Source organism: Zootoca vivipara, chromosome 10 (genome assembly GCF_963506605.1).
Source record: "Zootoca vivipara chromosome 10, rZooViv1.1, whole genome shotgun sequence".
Classification (NCBI taxonomy): Eukaryota; Metazoa; Chordata; class Lepidosauria; order Squamata; family Lacertidae; genus Zootoca; species Zootoca vivipara.
This window is the reverse complement of record NC_083285.1, coordinates 47,278,002-47,304,847: the sequence shown is the minus strand read 5'-3', so window position 1 is coordinate 47,304,847 and position 26,846 is coordinate 47,278,002. Positions and strand designations below refer to the sequence as shown.

The window sequence follows — 26,846 nt, the reverse complement described above, 5'->3', positions numbered from 1 at the left end:
GAGAGCTGGACCATGAAGAAGGCTGATCGCTGAAGAATTGATGCTTTTGAATTATGGTGCTAGAGGAGACTCTTGAGAGTCCCATGGACTGCAAGAAGATCAAACCTATCCATTCTGAAGGAAATCAGCCCTGAGTGCTCACTGGAAGGACAGATTGTGAAGCTGAGGCTCCAATACTTTGACCACCTCATGAGAAGAGAAGACTCCCTGGAAAAGACCCTGATGTTGGGAAAGATTGAGGGAACAAGAAGAAGGGGATGACAGAGGATGAGATGGTTGGACAGTGTTCTCGAAGCTACCAACATGAGTCTGACCAAACTGCAGGAGGCAGTGGAAGACAGGAGTACCTGGCGTGCTCTGGTCCATGGGGTCACAAAGAGTCGGACACGACTAAACAACTAAACAACAACAACAACATATTGGATGAAGACATCCTTGCCCCCACTCTGATGTGAACAACACCATACAAATGTGGCTTGAAACCCAGTGCGGAAAAACAACCTTGCTGCATTTTAAGCCACTAATGTGAACATGCCCTTAAGCTCCACAGCTTTCAAAGGGCCTTATTCCTAAATCCTTAGTATTCCCACTCTGACTTCTGCCTCATCCCTGGGAATTCTCATTTCCTCTTTCTCTGTGCCAAAGCTGGGAACAAAATCTAGCGTGTGTTGGTCACATAGCTTTCTCAAAATTATTATGCATGGAAATAGATTTTTATTTTTTATTTGGAGGATAAGATAATGATCACATGGGGATCACTAGCCATGTGCAAACGCAAGCAAGATTTGCATTCATTTACATTAGTTCAAGTTCATTTCGCTACTTTCAAAACTGTATCCAGTAGTCAAAACAATATATGGTGCGTCATTTGTGAGGTTCTGCTTTATCTATCTTGAACTGCGAATAGAGTTCAGAAGATTAACAAGTGCAAAACAAAGCTCTAGTTACATGATAAGCTGAAATTCTATACCAAGTCAGACAATCGGTCCATCCAGCTCAGAATCCACACTGACTGGTAGCAACTCAGTCTATCTCAGCCCTACCCAATGATGCAAGGGAATGGAATGGGAATCCTTCACACGCAAACTATTTGCTCCACTGCTGAGCCATGGACTTTCCTTGTCAAAAGTTACAGGGTGTCAGAAAAAAAATGGTTTATGCAAATCTAGGAAAAACAAATAATTGCTAACAGTCCACAGTGTAACAGTTAATAAGTATTATTATCATTATCATCTACCATAGTTATAGACGCTTATAAAATTCTCCTCTGACAAAATTCTATCCAGATTTGGAGATTTTGAATGGAGTAGGGCCAATGGTGTCAGAATCTGCAGTTCTTCTGTATTTATGAATTTTAGGCTGTAACGAGTGATGAATGGACAAAGAGGGAAAGGAGGAGGGAGGGAGGAAATATATTAAACTATGGCCTGGGGTATTGCAGAAAGGAAAAATCATTCAAAGGAAGAAACAAAATTCTTCCACTTAGGTGGCATCTTCTTTTTTAAAAAAAGTTTATTTTTTACACCACACTGATGTGCACTTTGCAGAAATGCCAACCGACCAAACAAATAAGGGAAGGATTTTTTTAGGTCTCCTTGTCCTCTTGTGTCAGTAACATTTTTTTTAAAAAAATTGAGGAATCAAAAAATCTATTTATTGGTTTATTTTACTCTGTGTTTGAGCACTGGTTTGTTTGTTGTCAGAAAGGGGAAAAAATATGGAATGAACATGTCTGAGGATGCAAATCTTATTATCAGCATTCCCCTCCAAATATTGCTGGAAACCTGAGCAGAGCCCAGTAGAACAGAAGCATAGGATAGGAACAGAGAGCAGCTGGAGTAATTTAGTGCAGTGTCCTCTCTTGCAGCAGCTCAAATCCAAGGGAGATTATGGCACTCACACTTTGAATAGTAGCATCCTCACTTCTTCTCATGCAAGAGGGTTCCCTCCTCTGCCCTCCTTACACCTCATAAATTATCAGCAACTCTTGATGCCTCAGCACTTGCTGCTTATAATTCTACAAACACAGATGTTTTAGGCCTGTACACAGTATTATAATTAAACAACCACTTAGAGGTTTTATTTACAGTTATGCATTATACAGCATTTGTTACATAAATAGAAACAAGCTGGTTCAAAGTGGGGTGCCAATGGCCGCTTGAACCAGCTGATGCACGAGACAGAGGAGCAGCTGAAGAGCTGTGATATTTCCCTCACTTCAGAATTGGCTTTTGAATGTTACTGCCCTAAGGATCTACACAACAAAAGAAAAAGTTCCCCAGAAAAAGTATGGAATGCTTGGTGTTTTTTGTACTCTAAAAAGAATAGTACTGTACTGCTTTAATAGCTTCTGCATTTATTTTGTGGATTAAGTTATTTCTTTCAAAAGAAAAAGTACTTTTGCTATGCATATCAAGACCTCTTTTTAAATGTATAAAAATAAATACACTAAATCCTTTTCATGTTATAAGAAAAGATACCTGGACTTCGATGTAAATAGTTGTAGTCCTTATTGAGATTTTAAATGAATAACAAGCAGTTCTTTTCTGTGAACCGCCCTGAGACCTCCAGGTATAGGGTGGTATATAAAGTCTATTATTATTATTATTATTATTATTATTATTATTATTATTATTATTTCTAGAGTCCACTGGATCACTGACAGAACCAAAGCTCCCAAAAGGAAAACTTGAGTGAGAGATGGGGAAATAATTTTATAACTCAAGGAAGTCAGTTTGGGTCACATTTTTCAAACAGACTTCACAGAGTAATCCTGATGTAAATGTTTATTAGCAATGGTATCACAGCTTTTTAAGTGCTGTGTAGTTCTCATCACTGAAAAGTCCAGACCAGTTGTAATGCTGAATGCAAACCCACACATCTTTCCAAGTACTGTACCACACAGTCTGCTTTATTTGTTCAAATAGGGGGAACAAATTCCTGCAGAAACAGCAGCATTTACTCTGAATGCAGTCCTCCACAGCAAAAACGATGTTGATGTCACCAAGGCATGCTGATAGAAATAGGGTTATTGTGGGATGTGAAACACATAGCAGTCTAATACAACATTCCTAGAATGGACACCAGCCAGGAGAAAACTTCCTGTTTCTCCCTGAGCCAGGACAAGCGTCCTCTGCATGTGAATAGAGGGGTGTGTGGCCTAATCTGGGTAAGAGGAGCACACCATTTTCTTTTGCCCCCTTCTTCTCCATTTTGTTTTTCTACATGTGAGCAGAGGTGACTGCCTGTCTGCAGGCACTTGGGACTAACTCCCTCAGGGCCGTCTTGAGCAGATCACGCGCCCTGGTGCTGAGGGGCGGAGATCGCTCCGCCGCCCGAACCGTCCTCGCAGGGCGCAATTGGTTTCCGCGCGGCTTTGCCACGCGGCACCCTCCTTGCCAGGCCGGCGCCCAGCTTACCAGCCCCCCGCCATGGTGCACTGCGCCACCGGGGGTCTATGTAGAGCCGGCCCTGAACTCCCTTATGGGATAGTTCCACATGTATATATATATATATACACCAGGAGGACCCCCAAACTTACCTTGCCGAGGGCTGATGCCACCAGTGCCGATCGCGCTGTGGGCTGGAGCACACGGGAGCACGCGCCCATATACATGCACACACACGATTTCCAGCGCACTTTCGGATTGCCAAAACACTGGAAATAGCTTGTGCACATGTGCATGGGCCTCCTCCGGCCTGGAAGTGCACCAGAAATGACGCTTGCACATGCGCACAAGCTATTTCCGAAGCTCCCGACCTAGAAGTGGGCAGCCGTGCCATGCCGGTAAGAGCGGGCAGCGGAGGTTGGTGGGGGGCGCATGAATGAGCTTCGCGGGTCGCATCCGGCCCGAGGGCCTTAGTTTGGAGAACCCTGATATATATACTTTTGTAACCTAAGTCTGCTTTCAGGGATCTAACTGTGAACTGAATGGTTGTGCATAAACTACTTTTATATTGACTTTAATTAGATTGTTGTGTATATTCTTTTTGAGAGGGACATGAAGGGATCTTACCAGGAATCTTATATAGAGAGGTTCAGTTGCTTTATCATGATTTGCTATGCTCATTATGATTTACTAGGTTTATTATGATTTATGAATGTTTGTTTCTTAGGACTTATGAATGTGTGATTATGATTTATGATTTGTGATTATGTTTGTTTATTATGATTTGTGAATGTTTTAATAAGAAATAAAGTTTACATTTTTTTAAAATAAAAAATAATAATAGAGAGGTTCAGACGAACCTGCAACAAGCAAACCGCTGTGCGTTTAAAGGTGAATGTTTAAACTCTGCTAAGACATAGAACTTGCTAACAAAAGTTAGGAAGAATATCATTAAACAATATATCCTCTCCTGCCTCCCTGAACATTCCCACAGTTATGGCCATAGGAAAGACTAGCATAATCAGGCCATATGCGCAACATCTTCAGAAAAGCTTCTGACACACCCCACATTGCTCACCCTTCCCATTGCTACTGCATCTTTCTCTGCAGCCCATGGGAGATGCCAACACCCTAGTCCTGAATGTTATATTGTTATACACAGGCACAAGTATGATAAGGAAGCATGGTCATCAGGACTGGGGCACCAGCGGCCATCATGAACATTGCACACATGGGGGAGGAATGGCCTTCAAGGCACCAAGCCTGAAGGTGTAAAACTGACCAAATGGGATGGGCATATCTGTTGACAGACACAATGTCACACCCATCACTACTGGCAAACTTGAAGACACAAAAAGATACGTATGGAATGCATCCTTGTATGAACCAATTACTGTCAAGATCCAGAAGTCTTTTATGCACCAGTCAAATATTACTTCACTTTTCTAATGTCCTCCTCCCAGAATCGGGGGGGGGGGGAAGGGAATGAGACTTTTAAAAAATGCTATCACATTGTTGCTGCTTTTCTGTTAGGTGTCACTGGGCCCCTCCAGACATGCGTTTTATTGTGCATGCATTATGATTTGCGTTCATGATGCTATTAGGGTAGTCATACGTGAACATGCATTCAAAACTGTTTGTGCCTACGAAGGTTCTGGGGTGGCCACACTGCATCCTTTCTAATCAGTGCATTTTCTGTAAATGCCTGCTGAAATTCCACAGCTTTTTATGCCACAAATGCTCCAGTTTATTTTTGTCCCCCCTTTGCAGCACTATAGCCCCTCTGGACAGCAATAATGTGGTAGCATCAGGGAACCATCACACACACACACACACAAAAACTAAAGTGGAATTAATTCACCACAAATGTACTCTTCTTGTCTCAAGAACATGTTGTGGAGTACACCCGTAATAAAACATTAGTCTGGAAGGGTCCACAGAATGGTTTTCTTGTTCTCTCCAGAGTCACAGTCCCATTCTCTATATATCATAGCACACCATCAAAGAAAATAAACCCCAAGGTACTTACCATCTGTTTATGGCTTGGAAAGAAGGTTTGCTCCACAAGAGGGAACTTCTCAGGACCCAGAGAGTTGAAGATTTTAATTAGCTGAGAGAACTAAAATGGAAAGAAAGATGATTCATGTAACTTAACAAGCACATACATATAACAATTCCTATCCTCAGGGGTGGACTTTGGTAATATGGCAACCTGAGCAAGGGCAAAATCTGCTCCCCTCCTGTTTCTTATTTTTACAATAATTTCTTTTGGTACATTTGCTTTTAATATGGATATTTTGAATATTGTTTTTATTTTGCGCCCCCTCATCTCAGCACCCTATGGGGAACTGCCCACTCCACCCTAAGTCCAGCACTGTTGTCCTGCCTGGGGCCATCATCTTCTGCCCCAAAGAGCAAGAGCAAAAAATGGAACCTGCGGTAGGGGCATAAAGATTCCTAAACTATTCCTACTGAGTTCTATGCGGAAGCATAACCTTGACTTGAAACTTGGGACATAATTGAGATGCACAAAACCATAGACATCGGCAATTCCAGGAGCAAGTTTACCCCCCCCCCCTGCAATGTCAAGGCATACCCCTTGACAAGCTCCCCAGAGAATGGATCCTACAGATAAAAGTAAAGCTCATTTGGGAACAATACTTTGCAAAGGGCAAAAATTTAGAGGCCAATTATGGGCAGCAGCAGGAAGAGCATTGCTTTCATCTCCCTCTTGTGCTCCAAAAAAATCCCACCTATCATAATGAAAGGCATTGCTTCCCCCGCCTTTTAACTTAGGGTCCTTCTTAGAAAATTAAAGTGGACATACTGTCCGACCCCAAAGAAGTACAAAAATTATATGGCATGGTTGCATGCCTCTCAGATATTGCTGGTCTTCACCATTTGTCTAAATAAACAAAACTGCTCCTTCAGGGGGGAAATTAAATATTTGAGAAAATCCAGAAATCTTGCAACAGCATGTGACAGTGCAAAAAGTCACCAGCAAGCCCAGTCAGAGATCAGTGCATGCAGATAAATAAAATAGCCTGCCATTTCCCCCTGCGATTATTGTTGGCAACACAGCTTGTTGACCCAGCATAAAGAAGCGAGATTGCCTCTCTTAACTACTTACACTAACCCTGAACATCTGATGAGAAAAGCAAAATAAAACTGTTTTGACTAGCTCAGTGAGCAAACATAAGAGGTTGCAGCTGTGTGTTTAAGTGTGTGTGTATGAGAGAGAGAGGATAGACACAACAAGCAAAAGAGGAGTGTATGTTAGTCACTGTACAATTATGTAGCACATTCGAATATAAAAACATGTGTGATCTATGCGTGCCGCAGCTCACATGGGGACAATCTGCCATTCCTCCACCATGTTATGCCAGTCCCTGGTCCCAAACTTGTACAAAGCAGCAGCACACACAAAAATATTATTTGCTTCCAAAACGTATACCCTGCTTTTCAAATGCATTTGTATTGCTCAGGGCAGCTGCGTTGCATTGCCCACAACCTGGGGACAGGTAGAGAAGGCCCTCTCTTTTTCATTCTGACCCCATCATGCTTCAGACACTGGAGTGACACAGAGAAAGGTCTGCCCAAGAGATCTTAGGGAGCAAATAGGCTGATAGGGGAGCACCTCACAGCATATCATTTATATATTATGTATTTGTAAATGCTTTTAGCCTGCACTGGAATGCATGCAACCACATACCAATAATGAGGTATAAATGCACTTCACATGAATGACCTATAGTAGCTTTCCTACCTTGCTTTGGAAAAAAAGATATATAAAGAAAGAAAAATAAGGAAAGGTAATTTAACTTTCACTGTCTCTGGGGGGCCAGTAGAGAAAACAACATTTAACAGAGAACATTTATCCATCTGAAAGCAGCCCTGTTTAGGGAAGCTTTTAATGTTTAATAAATTATTGTATTTTAATATTTCTGTTGGAAGCCGCCCAGAGTGGCTGGGGAAACCCAGCCAGATGGACAGGGTATAAATAATAATAATAATAATAATAATAATAATAATAATAATAATAATTGGTGGTACCAGTTTGCTATCTCTCCCAGCTGCTTCTCTTTGTCAGCATACATTGTCGTCTTCTTTATCTTTGAACTCTGAAGCCTTAGTTTAAATGGGCATGTTTAGAATGGACCTGTGCCCACTCAAAACAAGTTAATGGGGAATAATAACCTTTTGCTGAATAGTTTTCCCTGCTTGCTTTGCATACCTCAGCTTTTGTTGTTTAGTCGTTTAGTCGTGTCCGACTCTTCGTGACCCCATGGACCATAGCACGCCAGGCACTCCTGTCTTCCACTGCCTCCCGCAGTTTGGTCAAACTCATGTTCGTAGCTTCGAGAACACTGTCCAACCATCTTGTCCTCTGTCGTCCCCTTCTCCTTGTGCCCTCAATCTTTCCCAACATCAGGGTCTTTTCCAAGGATTCTTCTCTTCTCATGAGGTGGCCAAAGTATTGGAGCCTCAGCTTCACGATCTGTCCTTCCAGGGAGCGCTCAGGGCTGATTTCCTTAAGAATGGATAGGTTTGATCTTCTAGCAGTCCATGGGACTCTCAAGAGTCTCCTCCAGCACCATAATTCAAAAGCATCAATTCTTCGGCGATCAGCCTTCTTTATGGTCCAGCTCTCACTTCCATACATCACTACTGGGAAAACCATAGCTTTAACTATACGGACCTTTGTCGGCAAGGTGATGTCTCTGCTTTTTAAGATGCTGTCTAGGTTTGTCATTGCTTTTCTCCCAAGAAGCAGGCGTCTTTTAATTTCGTGACTGCTGTCACCATCTGCAGTGATCAAGGAGCCCAAGAAAGTAAAATCTCTCACTGCCTCCATTTCTTCCCCTTCTATTTGCCAGGAGGTGATGGGACCGGTGGCCATGATCTTGGTTTTTTTGATGTTGAGCTTCAGACCATATTTTGCGCTCTCCTCTTTCACCCTCATTAAAAGGTTCTTTAATTCCTCCTCGCTTTCTGCCATCAAGGTTGTGTCATCTGCATATCTGAGGTTGTTGATATTTCTTCCGGCAATCTTAATTCCGGCTTGGGATTCATCTAGTCCAGCCTTTCGCATGATGAATTCTGCATATAAGTTAAATAAGCAGGGAGACAATATACAACCTTGTCGTACTCCTTTCCCAATTTTGAACCAATCAGTTGTTCCATATCCAGTTCTAACTGTAGCTTCTTGTCCCACATAGAGATTTCTCAGGAGACATATGAGGTGATCAGGCACTCCCATTTCTTTAAGAACTTGCCATAGTTTGCTGTGGTCGACACAGTCAAAGGCTTTTGCATAGTCAATGAAGCAGAAGTAGACGTTTTTCTGGAACTCTCTAGCTTTCTCCATAATCCAGCGCATGTTTGCTATTTGGTCTCTGGTTCCTCTGCCCTTTCGAAATCCAGCTTGCACTTCTGGGAGTTCTCGGTCCACATACTGCCTAAGCCTGCCTTGTAGAATTTTAAGCATAACCTTGCTAGCGTGTGAAATGAGCGCAATTGTGCGGTAGTTGGAGCATTCTTTGGCACTGCCTTTCTTTGGAATTGGGATGTAGACTGATCTTCTCCAATCCTCTGGCCATTGCTGAGTTTTCCAAACTTGCTGGCATATTGGGTGTAGCAGCTTAACAGCATCATCTTTTAAAATTTTAAATAGTTCAGCTGGAATATCATCACTTCCACTGGCCTTGTTATTAGCAGTGCTTTCTAAGGCCCATTTGACTTCACTCTCCAAGATGTCTGGCTCAAGGTCAGCAACCACACTACCTGGGGTGTACGAGACCTCCATATCTTTCTGGTATAATTCCTCTGTGTATTCTTGCCACCTCTTCTTGATGTCTTCTGCTTCTGTTAGGTCCTTACCACTTTTGTCCTTGATTATGGTAATCTTTGTACGAAATGTTCCTTTCATATCTCCAATTTTCTTGAACAGATCTCTGGTTTTCCCCATTCTATTGTTTTCCTCTATTTCTTTGCATTGCTCATTTAAGAAGATCCTCTTGTCTCTCCTTGCTGCTTTTTGGAAATCTGCATTCAGTTTCCTGTATCTTTCCCTATCTCCCTTGCATTTTGCTTGCCTCCTCTCCTCCGCTATTTGTAAGGCCTCGTTGGACAGCCATTTTGCTTTCTTGCATTTCCTTTTCCTTGGGATGGTTTTCGTTGCTGCCTCCTGTATAATGTTACGAGCCTCCATCCATAGTTCTTCAGGCACTCTGTCCACCAAATCTAAATCCTTAAACCTGTTCCTCACTTCCACTGTGTATTCATAAGGGATTTGATTCAGATTGTATCTTACTGGCCCAGTGGTTTTTCCTACTTTCTTCAGTTTAAGCTGGAATTTTGCTATAAGAAGCTGATGATCTGAGTTACAGTCAGCTCCAGGTCTTGTTTTTGCTGACTGTATAGAGCTTCTCCATCTTTGGCTGCAGAGAATATAATCAATCTGATTTCGATGCTGCCCATTTGGTGATATCCATGTGTAGAGTCGTCTCTTGTGTTGTTGGAAGAGAGTGTTTGTGATGACCAGCTTGTTCTCTTGACAGAACTCTATTAGCCTTTGCCCTGCTTCAGCTAAATATACTAATTAATTAATTAATTAATTAATTATTATGTTTGTGTGACCACAATAAGTGAGCTAACATCATCTGATGGTTTTAGCACCATCTAGATAGGTATCAGGGAAATGAAACTTCCAACCATCTTACCACCAACTGCCCTGTGGGAAGGATCCTGGTGGCTTTTAATAAGTTGATGCTGTTTATTGCCATTTTAAAGAACATATTTTAATGTATCCTGGAAGGTGGGATATAAATAATTGTCATAATAAGTAACATTTGTAGGGTGCTTTGCTAATTCCAAGTAGCATGAAATACCCTCACACCTTGGACAATCTAGTACCATATGGGAAGGTTAAATTTCTACCATGGAAGTAAAATAAATAAAGGAAAACATGCTAATCTGTGTGGGGAAAAAGAAATAATCTTGTTCTGCAACTCTAAGACTTGTTTATTTCTATGTTGTATATGTAGCACGTTATCAGCAAAATACTGATAAGCAGATGCCTAACTTCAAACATTTACTTTGTAGCTTACATATGTGCAGCAGAGTAATATGAATTCCCAAAGTTTGCTGTCTCAATAGTCTCCTATAATTTCAGGTCTGTATTCCTTGCCAGAGATGACCTCAACAATGTAAGTTGTGCTTGAAATGCATATCTGATCCATATCCAATCAAGTAAGCCAAATACTGTTTCCAATGCCAATTTGACCTCTTTGATTCTCTTTGGTCTGTCAGGTACAGTAATGCCTCTGTTTACGAACTGTCCTTCTTGCGAACTCTTTGGGTTATGAGCTCCGCTAAACCAGAAGTTGGTGCTTCTGGTTGCAAACTTTGCCCCGGGATGCGAGTGGAAACCGCATGCCGGAGGCCCCATTAGCAAAAGCGCGCCTCAGGTTAAGAACGGTTTTGAGTTGAGAAGGAACCTCTGGAACGAATTAAGTTCGTAACCAGAGGTACCCACTGTATTGAGTTGGGGAGAACCCTCAGTCTCACAGCATACCTGGTATGCTTGAAACAAAATAACAACAAAATAACTTAGATATACCAAAACAACCAAAGTATTAAATTGGGAGCTTCTTGCAGCATGGGGATACCCAACTCCCCTCTCATTTCATGTAAGGAAGCTTAAGAACGCCACTTACCACCCAGGGCTTGCTGCAAAAATTGTAGATGGAGAAAAGAGAGTTGACACTGTGGACTCCGCCATATTGGAGGCCGATGATGAGGCTGCGGAAGTCCTCTCCTAATGCCATGCTGTAAGCATGCTGCCGGATGAGAACAAAGTCAGGCTTGAAGGATCTAGAAGACATAATCAGAGGACATTTCTTAAAAGTCAGTCAAGTCATCCACTTCCTATCCATTACTTTCTTTTTTGCTTCCAATGCTCTTCCTTTCTATAATTCTAAGATTTCAAAAAAGCACCAGTTATTGCTATTATATTAAAGACATCAATAAATAAAATCCTTCATTTTAGGATTTACGAAAAAGAACTGAGAGGACTCTAGGTACATTTCTCACAGTTTCCATTATAGGGTCAGACAGGAAGGCTCACAACAACGACTAAAGATAATAAATTAGGAATGGAAAAGTGTCTTTCCAGCCGTTCTCTTATGAAAATTTTGGATGGATTTGGTGGTGATTTTTTTTGCAATGTGGTGCACAGTGGTGCACAAAGACAGTTGCTGAATTCTCAAAGCTGGAGACCAATTTAAAGATGGCATTTATGAATGAAGACATCTATCCATTAAACACATATGTTCACTTTTTAGAGAATGTTTTCCCATGGAGAACACAAAGTGAGCATTGTCTGTTTTGTCATGGGCTGCATATATACCACACACTTAAAGCATAACTCCCCGAAACCTGTTGTTTGTTAAGGGTACTGGGGATTATAGCTCTGTGAAGGGTAAACTACAGCTCCCAGAATTCTTTGGGTGGGGGAGTACCTTAAATGTGCTTTAAATGTATGGGGTATATGCAGACACAGACTCATTAGTTGATAGAAGTGTTCTCCTTTTGAGGTTTGCTTACTTATTAATTAAAATATTTATATACTGCTGTATCACAAAAACACATCGCAAGTTTACAACCATGTGTGTGTGTGTGTGTGTGTGTGTGTGTGTAATCTCAAACTTTTTTAGAGAACAAGTTTTTTTTAAGAACAAGTTAAAAACAAAAAGAAATTAAAATCAAGCACCAATAGACCATTGTGGGAAGGTTGCTGGTCTGAATCTACCTAGGATGGAATAGAGAAGTAAAGAGGAGCTGCTTCTCACCTCTTGGAATTCCCCTCCCTCGTAGATTAAATCTAAACATTTTAAAGCAGTTTTATAACTTGAGCTGTTTATTATTCAGGGTGTTTTCTGATTAATTGGGTTCAAACTTGGTAAAGTGTTTTAATATTTATTGGGTTACTTTTATTTCATTTCACTGAATTGCTTTATACACTTTTTAGGCACAGTTTTTCATCACAAGAAGAGCTCTGCTGGATCAGACGGTCAGACCAAATATCTAACCAGTCCAGCATCCTGATTCATACAGCAGCCAGCCATGCCTTCAGGACACCCACAAGCCAGAAGCGGTGTGCTGGGTGAGGCAGAGCCACCGTGCTAGCTTCCCGCTAGGTGGGTTACCATTGCCTACTGAGAGATGGGTAGGGTGTCCAGTGCATTTGCTTCTTAGGGATTCATAGAATCATAGAATCATAGAGTTGGAAGAGACCACAAGGGCCATCCAGTCCAACCCCCTGCCAAGCAGGAAACGCCATCAAAGCATTCCTGACATATGCCTGTCAAGCCTCTGCTTAAAGACCTCCAAAGAAGGAGACTCCACCACACTCCTTGGTAGCAAATTCCACTGCTGAACAGCTCTTACTGTCAGGAAGTTCTTCCTAATGTTTAGGTGGAATCTTCTTTCTTGAAGTTTGAATCCATTGCTCCGTGTCCGCTTCTCTGGAGCAGCAGAAAAACAATCTTTCTCCCTCCTCCATATGACATCCTTTCATATATTTGAACATGGCTATCATATCACCCCTGAACCTTCTCTTCTCCAGGCTAAACATACCCAGCTCCCTAAGCCGTTCCTCATAAGGCATCGTTTCCAGGCCTTTGACCATTTTGGTTGCCCTCTTCTGGACACGTTCCAGCTTGTCAGTATCCTTCTTGAACTGTGGTGCCCAGAACTGGACACAGTACTCCAGGTGAGGTCTGACCAGAGCAGAATACAGTGGATTCCCCTGCTGCCTCACCCCTCTCCCTCCTGGTAGGCAACAGGCCCCCACCTAGCATAGAGGATTAGCCCCACCTGGCAAAAGCTATACACCTCCGGGAGATTATTTTTGCATCTGTTCTGGGACACCTGAGTACTGTAGAACACGAGTGAGCAGCATTTAGATCAGAAGCTACTGATAGATCTTGGGGTGATTTGCAGTGTTTATTATTTATTCTGACTTCATAAAATGTATTTACTGCTTGATTGTTAAAACAAACAAATTACACAAACCAGTTTACAAAAACAATAAATGAATAGCAATTAAGACATTCAACAAAATTAAACCAGCAGCAAATTAACTAGCTCCCCCCCCCTTTATTACAGTGGTACCTCTGGTTGCGAACGGGATCTGTTCCAAATGGGAACAGGCCAAATGGGAAGGCCTAGCACGCCGAACTAGGCCCTGGGGCGAGGTTCCCCATAACAGCCTCACACAGGCAAAAAAGACAGGCCCCCAAATTCAAGAATCCCTCCTTGGCTGTCAGGGTTCAGGACCTGCTGTGGGCTTGAACCCTGACAAGCACCATGTTCAGCTGACCAGCATGTTTTGACTAAAGAGGAGATTTGGAACTGAACTGTTTCTCGGGGCAAAGCAGGGAGAATAAATAATTAGGCAATAAGATGTGACAGGCTGCACACTGCTGTGGTATTATTGGCCTCCTCAGGCAAGGTTCTGAGTTATAAATCCAGCATATATGTCACTTCAGCTAGCTGAGAATAACGATAATCTCCCAAAGAATGTCCTTTTTCAGGTGTGCCTGAGCTAATAGGAAACAACAGTGATGACCTTAGAACAAACCCTGCAATGCACTGCGGCACCTCATGGACAGTCATTCACGTGGGTTGTACTGAAGTAACGGCAGCATTGCTTTACCCTTTAGTTTAAATAACTGAAATCACATTACAGTCATGTGTAACAGAGACTTCAGGGGTAATATCCTTAGTGTTCTCTGGTTCAAGTAATTGCTGTGATGGCTAAATAAAAACCCAAGACTACAGTGAATCTGAGTCAACTATTCACAGTTTCACAAACAGTGGTCAGCCAAAATTGGCAGCTGCCACAACTCTCTATATTTTCTGACATACAAAGGCTGGGGGCTTGTCTCTGACTTGTTGAGCTTCAGAGACATTCACAGTATCCCAGATGCAAATTATAGCTTTAGTCCCCCTAACTTGAGTCCCCTGCAATCTTTTCTTTTCTTTTCTTTTTTTGGTAGGAGGCGAGGGTTTAAAACTTCCTTCTCCCTGTGATTCCCCTTGTGCTGCTCAGCTGAATGGACTTTCAAGAAGGAAGGAAGGAAAGGAGGAGAAAGAAGAAGAAGAGTTTGGATTTGATATCCCGCTTTATCACTACCCGAAGGAGTCTCAAAGTGGCTAACATTCTCCTTTCCCTTCCTCCCCCACAACAAACACTCTGTGAGGTGAATGGGGCTGAGAGACTTCAGAGAAGTGTGACTAGCCCAAGGTCACCCAGCAGCTGCATGTGGAGGAGTGGAGACGCGAACCCGGTTCCCCAGATTACGAGTCTCCCGTTTTTAACCACTACACCACACTGGCTCTCATGCTATGGGCAATGTGTGATTAAACAGTGGGTCAGAAGCAGGTCAGGGAGTGCAGATTGCAAACTGCTGAATTAGGGATAGGGAAAAAGCATGTTCCATGGAGACTATGCATACTGACCGGAGAATGTGCATATTGCCCGAAAAATACGCAAAAACTGTTGAGATATGCATATTCATGAAGGCCTGTTGGAGATTATGCATATTGGCCAGGGAATGTACAGAATTCAGTCAAGATCTGCACATTCTCCAAAGCCTGTTGGGAATTATGGATAATGGTTGTGAGAATGTACCCCTCCCCCTCATATGTAGGAGAAGAAAAGATCTCATTCAATGTAAATGATATGTACAACTCTAAATAAAAATAAATGTATTTTGTGTAAATACTGTTACCAATATAAATATAATATAAATACGATTAGGTAAAGGTAAAGGGACCCCTGACCATTAGGTCCAGTCGTGACCGACTCTGGGGTTGCGCGCTCATCTCGCATTATTGGCCGAGGGAGCCGGCGTATAGCTTCCAGGTCATGTGGCCAGCATGACAAAGCCACTTCTGGCAAACCAGAGCAGCACACGGAAACGCCATTTACCTTCCCGCTGTAGCGGTTCCTATTTATCTACTTGCATTTTGACGTGCTTTCGAACTGCTAGGTTGGCAGGAGCTGGGACCAAGCAACGGGAGCTCACCCCATCACAGGGATTCGAACCGCCAACCTTCTGATCAGCAAGCCCTAGGCTCAGTGGTTTAACCACAGCGCCACCTGGGTCCCTTATAAATACGATTACCAATAAGTTATTTTCTAACTATGTTCCTATGCTATGTAGGTGACTATCTTGTGCCTTATGGTGCAGATACATTACGCACATTCTACAATTTTCAAACTGTATGCCTTCCCTCACCCTTTTTTATACTGGCTGGTTTTTATAATATTTACCAGCTCTCAGATCCTCAAAATTCAATCCTTTATTGTAGGAGTTATTTTTCCCAGTGGGAATATTTCTATATTTTCTAATAAACCTTTTTTAACATAAGCAAACAATTTAATAAGTGGGTTTGTAAGTAAAACAATTTAAGCAGTGGGTCTCTAAGTAAATTGTATCTGGTGATAATGTTAATTTTGTTTCTTACAAACCCACAAATGGGCCTGATTTGGGGGCTGATGCCCTCCCATTTCATCACTATTTTACCTTTATGTTTTAAACATCCTGCCCTCAAATACATTATTTATCTTAATCAGCCCATTACTATACCTGCTGATAGATTGTCTAACAAAGATGTATCTCCTATTTCCTCATTATAACAAACCATTAAAAATGGTGACTCAATTTTCTCTTGTATACCTGTTTTCAACATTGACCAAATTCTTTGACCTTTATCAGTTCTTTGTGTATAAATACTATTTTTTTTTGCATGCAGAATAAGTAGGTTTTAAAAAAAATCTATGCACTAAATACAAATAAAACAGGATTCTCCAGGGAATCCTTCCTTGATCTCAAGGTAAAGGTAACAGGTAAAGGACCCCTGGATGGTTAAGTCCAGTTAAAGGCGACTATGGGGTTGCGGCACTCATATCTCTTTCAGGCCAAGGGAGCCGGCGTTTGTCCACAGACAACTTTCTGGGTCATGTGGCCAGCATGACTAAACAGCTTCTGGTGCATGAAGCACCGTGACAGAAGCCAGAGCACATGGAAACGCCGTTTACCTTCCCACCGCAGAGGTACCTATTTATCTACTTGCACTTTGACGTGCTTTCGAACTGCTAGGCTGGCAGGAGCTGGGACAGAGCAACGGAAGCTCACCCCGGCACACAGATTCAAGTTGCCGACCTTACAATAGGCACGCCCAAGAGGCTCAGTGGTTTAGACCACAGTGCCACCCGCTCCCTTATATATCAAGGTAGCATACATAAGACACTCTCATTTTACCTCCACAACAATGTAAGTTAGGCTGAGAGATGCAAGCCAAGTCACAAAGTTAGCTTCACGACTGGACAAGCATTTGAACCAAATCCATAGTGGATTTTATGTAGATCTGTATAACAACTTTTCACAGTTATATCTCAGGATAAAGTTCAGATGTTATTTGGAAAGGGGTGTGTGTGACTAAAAATGAACCAGAAGGGGAAAGGGGGCTTGGAAAGTGGACTGTTTCCCAGGATCAAGTGAAAGTCATCTGGAGTTCCATATGTGAACAACAGAGTAGAATCAGACCCTCAAATGCTAACCTTTGTTTTCCCCCCTTTAAAACTAGACTCAATAAAAGGCCATGATGAAAGGAGGCAAATTAAGATAAGAATGATACATGACCAAAAACAAAACAAATTTAAATAGGGCTTTCATCTTTCCTGTGATTTAACTATCAGAAACCTGGGTCTTGGTGAGCGATAACTCCTTCAGATAAGGAATATGGGATGTGAAAGAACTTTGGAAGGTATTAATACCCCCAATCTTTCCCTACCCTTGTCTGCTAACAGTATTTTTTATTTTTATTTTCTGGCAGCTGCCTCCACTCCAAATGTTTTCCCAATAACTGTCAGCATCTTTCTCACACATAGGCTGGACGCCAGCTGCTGAGGAGTTAAAGAGGGACATTATTCATCCAGAAGATAAGCAAACCCACAATGAGAGTAACCCCCCCCCCCTGCCCCAAGCAGCTGTTTAATAGCAGCAACTGGAGAAGAGACGGCAAAAGGCTGAGAAATAGAGAGAAGTTTCTATCCCCCCTCCTGCCACTTTTTAAAGAAATCATGGTGATGGTGACAGATTAAGTCAAAGTAATTTGTATAACGGCATAATTTCTAGACCTTATATATATCAATCTGTCTGGGATGCTTATAGCCACATCCCATGAGCCACCCTATTGTCAAGTAAGAGTTTTAACATGTAATGCAACGGCTGCTGTGTCATGACTAGCAATATAGCACTCATATTTATCCAGAAAAGAACATTTCAAGATGGGTAAAGGTATTTGTACACTACCAATTGTCATCATTGTCAGGTGCAATATAGATGTGAGGCTGCTGAAGAAATCCTGGTCTTCTGACAAGCAATATTTCAGTTACATTGGCACCTAATTTGTTTCCTGCCTCAAGGTGTTGGTGATGCCATTTAAAGCCCCCAAACAGTTTGGGACTTGGATAAATGAAAGATCATATGTTCCCACATGAACCTACCTGCATTCTATAGTCATCAGAACAGGCCCTCTTATCTTTTCCTGCTACTGCATGATGGCAGGACATAGTTAATGATTTATTGTAAATGCACAGGTACCTCCAGGTTCAATCCTCCCTAGTGTAAGCAGGAGCTGCAAATCATAATCCCTGTTTTAGTGCTATGTCTGAACCTGGGATTGTGGCATGTTTTGTTCCAGGTTTAGTCTTGGCTTCCGGCCATGATTTGTTTGAGCAAAACAAACCATGGTTTCTGATTTGGACATTACAGGCTGCTGCTGCTCTGCCTGTGAGTATTGGGAAGGACCGCTCCCCCTGAAGCCCATTTTCCATCTTCGGCCTGGGGGTGGGCCCCATACTCCACCACAGTTTATAAGGCTCCAAGGAGGTCTCGGGTGTGTGGGGTGGGATGGATGTTTAGTTGGGTGTGGGAAGTTGTTTAATTTTGGTGTCGTTGTAACTTTTACTGTTTTTGGGTTTTATTGTTTTATTTCGTTTGTTTGTTTTTTGTATAGGTTTTAATTTGATTTTAAGGGGAGGGGTCAGGGCTGCCTGGGAGTGGGTCCCAGCCAACAAAATGGCTGGGGCAGGTTCCACAGAGGGGGGGGGGAATGCACTGGGACAACCGATCTCAGTAGGAGGAGGAGTTATGCTAAGACCAGACTACGTCATTACCGAGGAGGCAAGCTTAGTCGTTGTCTGAGGACTATCCCTGCCTCCAGGTCTGGTCTTGACTGGACGGATACTGGAATCAGCAAAGGATACCCACACAACCTGAAGGTGCTGCTGTGCAATGCCAGGTCAATGATCCACAAAACCACTGCCATCCATGACTTGATCATGGATAGAGGACTCGACCTGGCATGTGTAACAGAGACTTGGTTGGATGAAGCAGATGGGCCTGTCCTTGCCGCTGCTTGGCCACCAGGTTTCTCATACGCACAGCAACCCAGGCCTAGTGGGCGGGGAGGGGGGGTTGCAGTGATTTTTAGGAAGTTATTAGCTTGCACCAGGCGTCCTATTGGGAAGACCCAGTTCTCGGAGTGCATGTTCTGGAAGTTGGGCAATAGGGGCAGTACAGGATTTCTTTTGGTGTACCGACCTCCCTGCTGCACCAAGGATTCCCTGCCCGAGCTGCTTCTCCTGGAGACACCTAGTTTGGTTGTCCTAGGGGATTTTAACATCCACACCGACACAACCTTACAAGGGGCCACTTGGGACTTCATGGAAAGCATGCCTCCATGGGGCTGTCCCTGAATAAGTCTGGCCCAACTCATAGCTGCGGACAGGCCTTAGACCTGGTGACTGGGAGCGGCCGCCACGACCACATAACATCGGTCTTGAAAGACCTACATTGGCTCCCAGTACATTTCTGAGCACAATTGAAGGTGTTGGTGCTGACCTTTAAAGCCCTAAATGACCTCGGTCCAGTATATCTGAAGGGGTGTCTCCACCCCCATCGTTCTACCCGGACACTGAGGTCCAGTGCCAAGGGCCTTCTGGGAGTTGCCTCGCTGTGAGAAGCCAAGTTACAGGGAACCAGGCAGAGGGCCTTCTCGGTTGTGGCAACCACCCTGTGGAATGCCCTCCCACCAGATGTCAAGGAGAACAACAACTACCAGACTTTTAGAAGACATCTGAAGGCAGCCCTATTTAGGGAAGCTTTTAATGTTTGATGGATTACTGTATTTTAAAATCTTGTTGGAAGCCGCTCAGAGTGGCTGGGGAAGCCCAGCCAGATGGGTGGGGTATAAATAATAATAATAATAATAATAATAATAAATTATTATTATTATTATTATTATTATTATTATTATTATTATTATTATTACCCCACCCATCTGGCTGGATACCAAAAGGATACCTTCTTGATTTCAGCAATATAACTGGGGGCAATTGTGTTAAATGGGAATGCAAAATCCTTGCTGATCCACCTTAAATCACTCAAAGATCTACAAGTAGATCCTATTCTTTCTTCTGCCCACCCTAGGCTCATATTTCTCTCCTTTCCCACACACCACCCCTCCTTCCTTATGGCTCCAATTTGCTCTGTTCCTCCTAGGATATTATAAGCAGTTCAGCCAATGGCAGCCAGAGAGTGTCTTCTGCTCCTCCCCTCTCTATTTCAGTCACTTCCATCACAAAAGCTCTATAGTGTCTTTCAGTACAGAGTAATGCAATCTGGGCTAACACTGTGCAAAATGTGGAATTGTTTTCTGTTTTTATACACACAGCCCTGTTGGAAATATAGACATATGCCATGAAAAAGGAAGGTAACTTCCTTTAATATAGCAGGTTTCCCCAGTGTGCAGAGGAAGAGAAGGCAGTGAATACGGTCTTATTCCATGTATTTTATTAATGTGGACTGTTTCAAGAATTGTTTTAACTACCACTATTTATGTATTACTGTTGCGTTTTCTTGTCTTATTGTTCTAATAATCTTGTGAGCTGCCATGAGTACATTTTCTTGTTACGAAGGTGTGGTAGAAAGCCTAGCAATGAATAATTTTTTAAAACATCATGAAGTTGTCATAAGGCCGTGTATATTCAGGCCACAGATAATCTGGAATTCCTGTGCAACAGGTCACAACCATGTCAACATTACACACTAGGACTGGCCAACCAGAATCGATAGGAAAGTCACTTTTAATTAAAGGATGAATAGATTCATACCAAGGAAACAGGACAACTCTTGACCTCTCCATAGTTCTGACTGACAGGGGAATTTTAGCCAACCACCATGGTAAGAATGAATGCATTTATACAAAAGCATTGAAATACAGACAGAGACCACAGCATTAAACCACTCCCTCCTGGCACTAACAATCGCTTTAGGGGATTTGCTCTTCTCCGGGGCTTGACTCATTGCCCTCTCGGCTTTTGTTATCTCCTCTTGATCAGGCAGGAAAACTTGGTTCTTTATACCAAGCCAGGCCACTGGTCCATCTAGCTCAGCATTATTTACACTGATTGACAGTAGTTCTCCAGGTTTCAGGTGGAGGTCTCTCCCACCACTACCTGAAGATGCCAAGGATTGAACCTGGGACCTTCTACACTAAGCTACCACTAAGATATATTGATCTACAATGACTACTATTCTTGTGTTTGATCTGTATCTTGGTTCCCATTATCTGTACCCCGATTGAAAAAGGCTATAGAGCCCCATAGGTGGTTCTCTAGATCAATCATTGTGGTATATCCATTCTGGTATATCTGGGGTTTATCATACTAAATGCATTATACTAAATGGTCCCCACCGCAACAGAGATTTAGCTAAAAGGGTACTGAAGTCAGCTGCTAACCTATAAACACAGGTTAACTCACTGTTGTGCAAGGAATAAATTAACCAAGAGATCACCGGCAGAACTTTATCAAACCCTCATACTCAGGACCGGATTTAGGTTTGATGAGGCCCTAAGCTACTGAAGGTAATGGGGCCCTTTATATGTCCAGCTGTCCTTTGTCAACAACAAATTGTCGCTGTTTTTTGTGTTGAATATATGCCATATGGTAATTTATGAGCAAACTAGCTGGCCCGACCACGCGTTGCTGTGGCTCAGTCTGTTAAATGGAGCCTCAGAGTCCCCCTTCAGACTCCCCTCACCTTCAGAGTCCCCCTTCATTTTGTTGAAATGTTTTACGCGTGTTCTGTTTACACAGGCACATCCCTGTGACTCCCCCCACCCTGTCCTGACCCATGACCTATCCCACCCCCACCTCCCCCCATCCTCCACCCAGGCGAGCCCCCACCTCCAGTCAGCCCAGTCTGCAAAGGCGAGCTAAGATGCTGTGGAGAGGGAAGCTTTCCTAGGTGCAGGACCAGTGTAGCCATCGCTAGAGGGCGCTGTTTTGCATCCTCTCCTGTGCTCCCAGCATCCCCGGCTGCCTGAGTTTTGTGTTTGGAAACACTGGGTTTTAGCTGCTTTACCTGCCACAGGTGTGACATCTGCCTTTGCAAAGTGCATACAATCACTCACATATTGGCATGTCTCAAAATTTGAACACAATCGGTCCAGCGGTTTCGGAGACACACAAACATGCCCTTTTTACATTTATATATATATAGATGAGCAAACTAGTGATATTTTAAGGAGCAGGCTAGCAGGTGGGGCCCATTATATCATAGGAGCGTACACAACACAAAACACTGTTGCTGTATGTAGGTTTTATTTTATTTTATTTTTTTATTTTTTTTATCTTATATCTTGGAAATGTACATCCAGTTTTTTTCCCTTTAATTTTTTTGGGGGCCCCCAAGAGAGTGGGGCCCTAAGCTATAGCTTGTTTAGCTTATAAGTAAATCCGACACTGCTCATACTATATTTTTGGCCTGTTTTTAAGATGGCGTCGTTAGTGGTAGCACTGTTTTGATCTCTGTGTAAGTAATGCGGTTTTAATCTTTTAAACTAATTCTCGGTAGTTTTACCAGTTTCAATGTTTTACAAACCTTTAGTATTTTAGTATTTTAATCTAAATGAGTTTTTCGGCAGTCTGCCCAAATTACTATACCCACAAAGCTGCTCATTAGCAGAAGCTGCTTATCAGCAGAAGGGGAAAACAACATCACTCCCTTCTGGGAGGACGCCGAGCTCATTGACACAACAGAACTTAGAAGCGGCTAATATCTAAGAAATGTCCAGGAAAAAGAAGCGACCAGCTGCATCTCCACAAACGAGCCCACAGCAAAAATGCAAACAAAGCAAATTGGACGTCTTCATAAGAACACAAGTTCCCGAACCGGCAAAACCTACCTCACCAAATACAGCACCTTCTCAGATAGAAGACCCTTTAATGGGTGAAAATCACCCAAAGGAAAATGTTGACGTGAGCATCCAGGAAATATTCCAGGAAACAATATCCGAGGGGACACCGCCCTTTGTGGAAATACTGGCTGACCACTGCTTGTTGACTGCTAGGACAGTTGAGGAGATTAATACTAAACTAGAAAGGATAACGTCTCTTATGACAGAGTTGGTTCTCCTGGTGGACAGAAACAGAAACAGCCCCCTTAATCCTAAAGAGCCTGACCACAGTGTTGCTCACCCCCAAGAACATTGTGCACAGCGGTGTGACCAACCTGGACTGGATAAGCGAGGAACCACAAGCAATAAAAACAACAAAAGTGATAGTAGGGGTCTGATCCTACAAAATACTCAAGTAGCCCTTGATATTTATCCTTACTACGGCAAACTTCCCTATTGGAAATCAATTGACAGTGTAAAGAGAAACCTTAAATGTCTGCTTAACATCCAATGTGAAAATTTGAATATGATAAATCTGCTCTGTATGGATTCCCAGCATACCAGGATTATGCTGACATTTTCTGATTCAACTACACCTAAAGAGCTCCTGAAATATAGAGCCCATCTGCTGAATTACAATATAGATGTGAGACGTGTTTTTAAAGACACAGAATGTAAACAACTAATGCCAAACCTGTCACGTAGACGAACCGATCCCAAGCAACCAGTGCCCTCCTTGCCGAAGGGCACCCAATACAGTGCAGAGGGTCACTCGGAAAGGTTACCAAAGATGGATACATGCAGTAACCCCCGCAGCAACACCTCATCTCCATCTCGGATAAAATCCGCCCAGGCAACGCTAAGTGATGCTCCTCACAAGGGAAACGGGACACCTAAAAAACCTGAGTTAGACCTAATTGTCTTCGATGAAGGAAAAGACAAAGCCCCTCTGATGACCGCAGCAACCCAGCTAAAATCACTGTTGATGGTAAATCCAGAAATCACCGAAATTCCGCCCCAAGGAAATCAACACTCAATATACCCCAAGAATGGCTGTGTTATTACCGAATCAGTGGAAGATCTGATAACAATTTCTCCACCACAATGAAGCCAAGCCATTTATGAAACGAACAGCCTTAAAATTATTTCATGGAACATCGCGGGCTGGACCAATAAATTAGGGGATGAGGCATTTCGTGAATATATAATGCGATACGATATAATTATGCTTCAGGAAACCTGGGTAACTGCCAACATATTTTTGGATGGTTATCAGGCATACGAAATCAAGGCATCCAAACCGCTTGGAAGGGGACGACCAAGCGGGGGCTTAGTAATTCTGGTGGCTACCCATTTGGTTCCACAGGTGTCTGAATTTTTGGTCTACGAGCAACTGGCGCTGGGAATTATATTGAAGCTAAAACCCAAGAGCATCATTTTTGTCTCAGTCTATATGCCACCGCATACAGTGCAAACACAGATTGAGAGCACATGGCGTAAATTACACAGTTTCCTGCATTCCTGCCAAACTAAGTATCCCGGTGCACTATTCTACACAATGGGAGATATGAACGCCAGAATAGGCTCAAACGAGGACGGACTGGAAAGAAAATTCCCAATACTAGAAGACCTAAGGGAAAATAGCGCCTTTTCATTAAACCCTCCCCCGGAAAGATTGTCGAAAGACTGTCAAATCAATTTTGCAGGCTTCTGTATGGCTCTGCTACTCATCAGTCTAGATTTTATCATTGTAAACGGAACGCATTCCGGGGATAGAGAAGGAGAGTACACATTTTTAAATTCAAATGGAGCCAGCACAGTTGATTACTGTCTCACAACGAGGGAGGCTTTTGAATTAATTACAGAATTCTATATAGATAATAGGACTGAAAGCGATCACCTACCTCTAATCATGTCCATAATTGGTAAAAACTCAAACCCACGTTCTGGCACAGAATACATAGAATCAGATAAAGCAAATGAATCTGAATTGCGCAGGAAAAAATGGACACCAGAGACAGCAACTGCAGCTGAGAATAGACTGAACTCACAAACTGCAATTAGATTAAGAACAACTATATTAAACAACTCTTCCATAGATTCCTCCCTGACTGCCTATGAAAATCTCATTGAGTCATTGCAGGATGTGGTCACTGTAAATACAAACTCAGACCGCAAGTCCCACACTAACAAAGGGTGCCATTGGTTTGACAAAGAGTGCCGTATGAAGAAGGAAGCTTTAAGGAATGCGTACATGGACTATAGAAATGCTGGACAAAATCTCTTACCTCCATCCTACTTTAAATTGAAAAAAGAGTATAAAGCCCTCTTGGTCTCAAAGAAAAGGCAAGCTGAGCGAAACTCCTGGTCCTTGTTATTGAACGCTTCACTAAATAATGAAACTAAAATTTTTTGGCAACTGGTCTCTGACTCAATGAAAACTAGCCTTTCAACTCCCAGCTGCGCCATTCCAGCCAAGGTCTGGGAGAATCACTTCAGAAATATATTTATGGAAAATTCAAACCTTACCATCGGTTCTCAGGAAGCTGACAGTGCAGAACTGGCACTGTTACCTCTTTGGAGACCAGTTACAGTGGAGGAAATTTATACATTAATGGAGAAACTGAAGAATGGCAAGGCCCCGGGAAAAGACTTTATACCAGCGGAACTTATAACATCCAACCAGCTCTGGTGGGCTCCGCTTTTGGCGGCCCTTTTCACAGTGGTAAACAGCTCAGGCAAAGTACCACAAAGCTGGAAGCATGCTATAGTCGTCCCAATATTCAAGAAAGGTGACCCTAAAGAACCCTCAAATTACAGGCCAATTAGCCTGCTATCAGTAATTGGGAAGTTGTATGCCTGCTTCCTAAGTAATAAACTGACAACTTTTCTTAATGAATATAACATCCTATCTGAAGCCCAGGCAGCCTATCGAGAGAATCACTCAACCACAGACCACTGCCTAATGCTGTCTTTCCTAGCTGAAAAATATACCAGGCCGCTTCAGGGCAAGCTCTTTGTGGCATTTATGGATCTGAAGTCAGCATTCGATTCTGTCCCCAGATCCCATTTGTGGACCAAGTTAGATCAGATAATACAGGACAAGCGTCTCCTCTTTCTTATAAAAGCCCTATATAACGGAACCAAACTGCAGGTCCGATGCGGTCAGCAGGGACAGCTATCAAATAATATCGAAATGAGTAGGGGGGTTCGACAGGGTTGTGTCCTGGCCCCAACATTGTTTTGCTTATTCCTAAATGATCTAGAAGAGTGCCTAATGGACGCAGATGGTCACCTTCCAAAAATAGGTATAAGAAGGACCCCCTTGCTGCTTTATGCTGATGACGCGGCCATAATTTCACGCACCAGACCGGGTTTGAAACACCTGTTGATGAAATTTTCTGAATATTGTCTTGGAAATGGCTTAACAATAAATTATGAAAAATCAAAAATCTTAGTATTTGAAAGAAGCTTTTCCCGGTTAAACTGGTCGCTGGATGGCCATGAACTTGAACAGATTAAACATTTCAGCTATTTAGGACTAACATTCCACCATACAAGATCATGGAAGTACCACTGGCAAACCTCCCTTCAAAAGGCGGAGATTACAAAACTAGCCATACTCCGATTCTTCCATACAAAGGGCGGCAAGTATGTACCGGCAGCTCTAAAAGTATTCAATGCAAAAACTGTCCCCCAAATCCTGTATGCAGCAAATGTCTGGCAGAATGGGGACCTGCCTAAGCTAGATGGCTTCCAAGCACAATTTATTCGATCCTTGCTTCAGGTGCCCAATTGTGTGCGAAATTCCATACTCCTGCTAGAAACGGGTGAATGCCCAATTTCAACAAAGGCATGGTGGGCTGCACTAAAACATTGGCTCAAGATTGTAGCATTTGAACTTGGGGAGGGACTGTATAAATACCTGAACAATGAGGAATACATCAGCCAATGGCAGAAAACCATGGCGAGAAAAGCCACTGCTTTAGGTCTGTCACCCACCCAACTCTATTGCCTGGGATATGAAGGTGCCCTAAAGACCTTAAAGCAAAGACTTTGGGATAATTCACACAGTGATCTACGACATCAATCACTTGCGATCTGCAGTCCATTGGCAGTAGGAGTACAATATGGGCA

The 26,846-nt window shown here is 42.7% G+C and overlaps 1 protein-coding gene across 1 annotated transcript in view; it reads right to left on the bottom strand.

Annotated features, from left to right (window-relative positions):
- SYN3 (synapsin III) overlaps window positions 1-26,846 on the bottom strand; it is a 180,193-nt gene that overhangs the window by 138,665 nt on the left and 14,682 nt on the right. The window contains exons 4-5 of the mRNA XM_035128441.2: window positions 11,108-11,264; window positions 5,419-5,508 (exon numbers count right to left, since the gene is read on the bottom strand). Of these exons, the coding sequence (XP_034984332.2) occupies window positions 5,419-5,508; window positions 11,108-11,264 (247 nt within the window). The remainder of the gene's footprint in view (window positions 1-5,418; window positions 5,509-11,107; window positions 11,265-26,846) is intronic.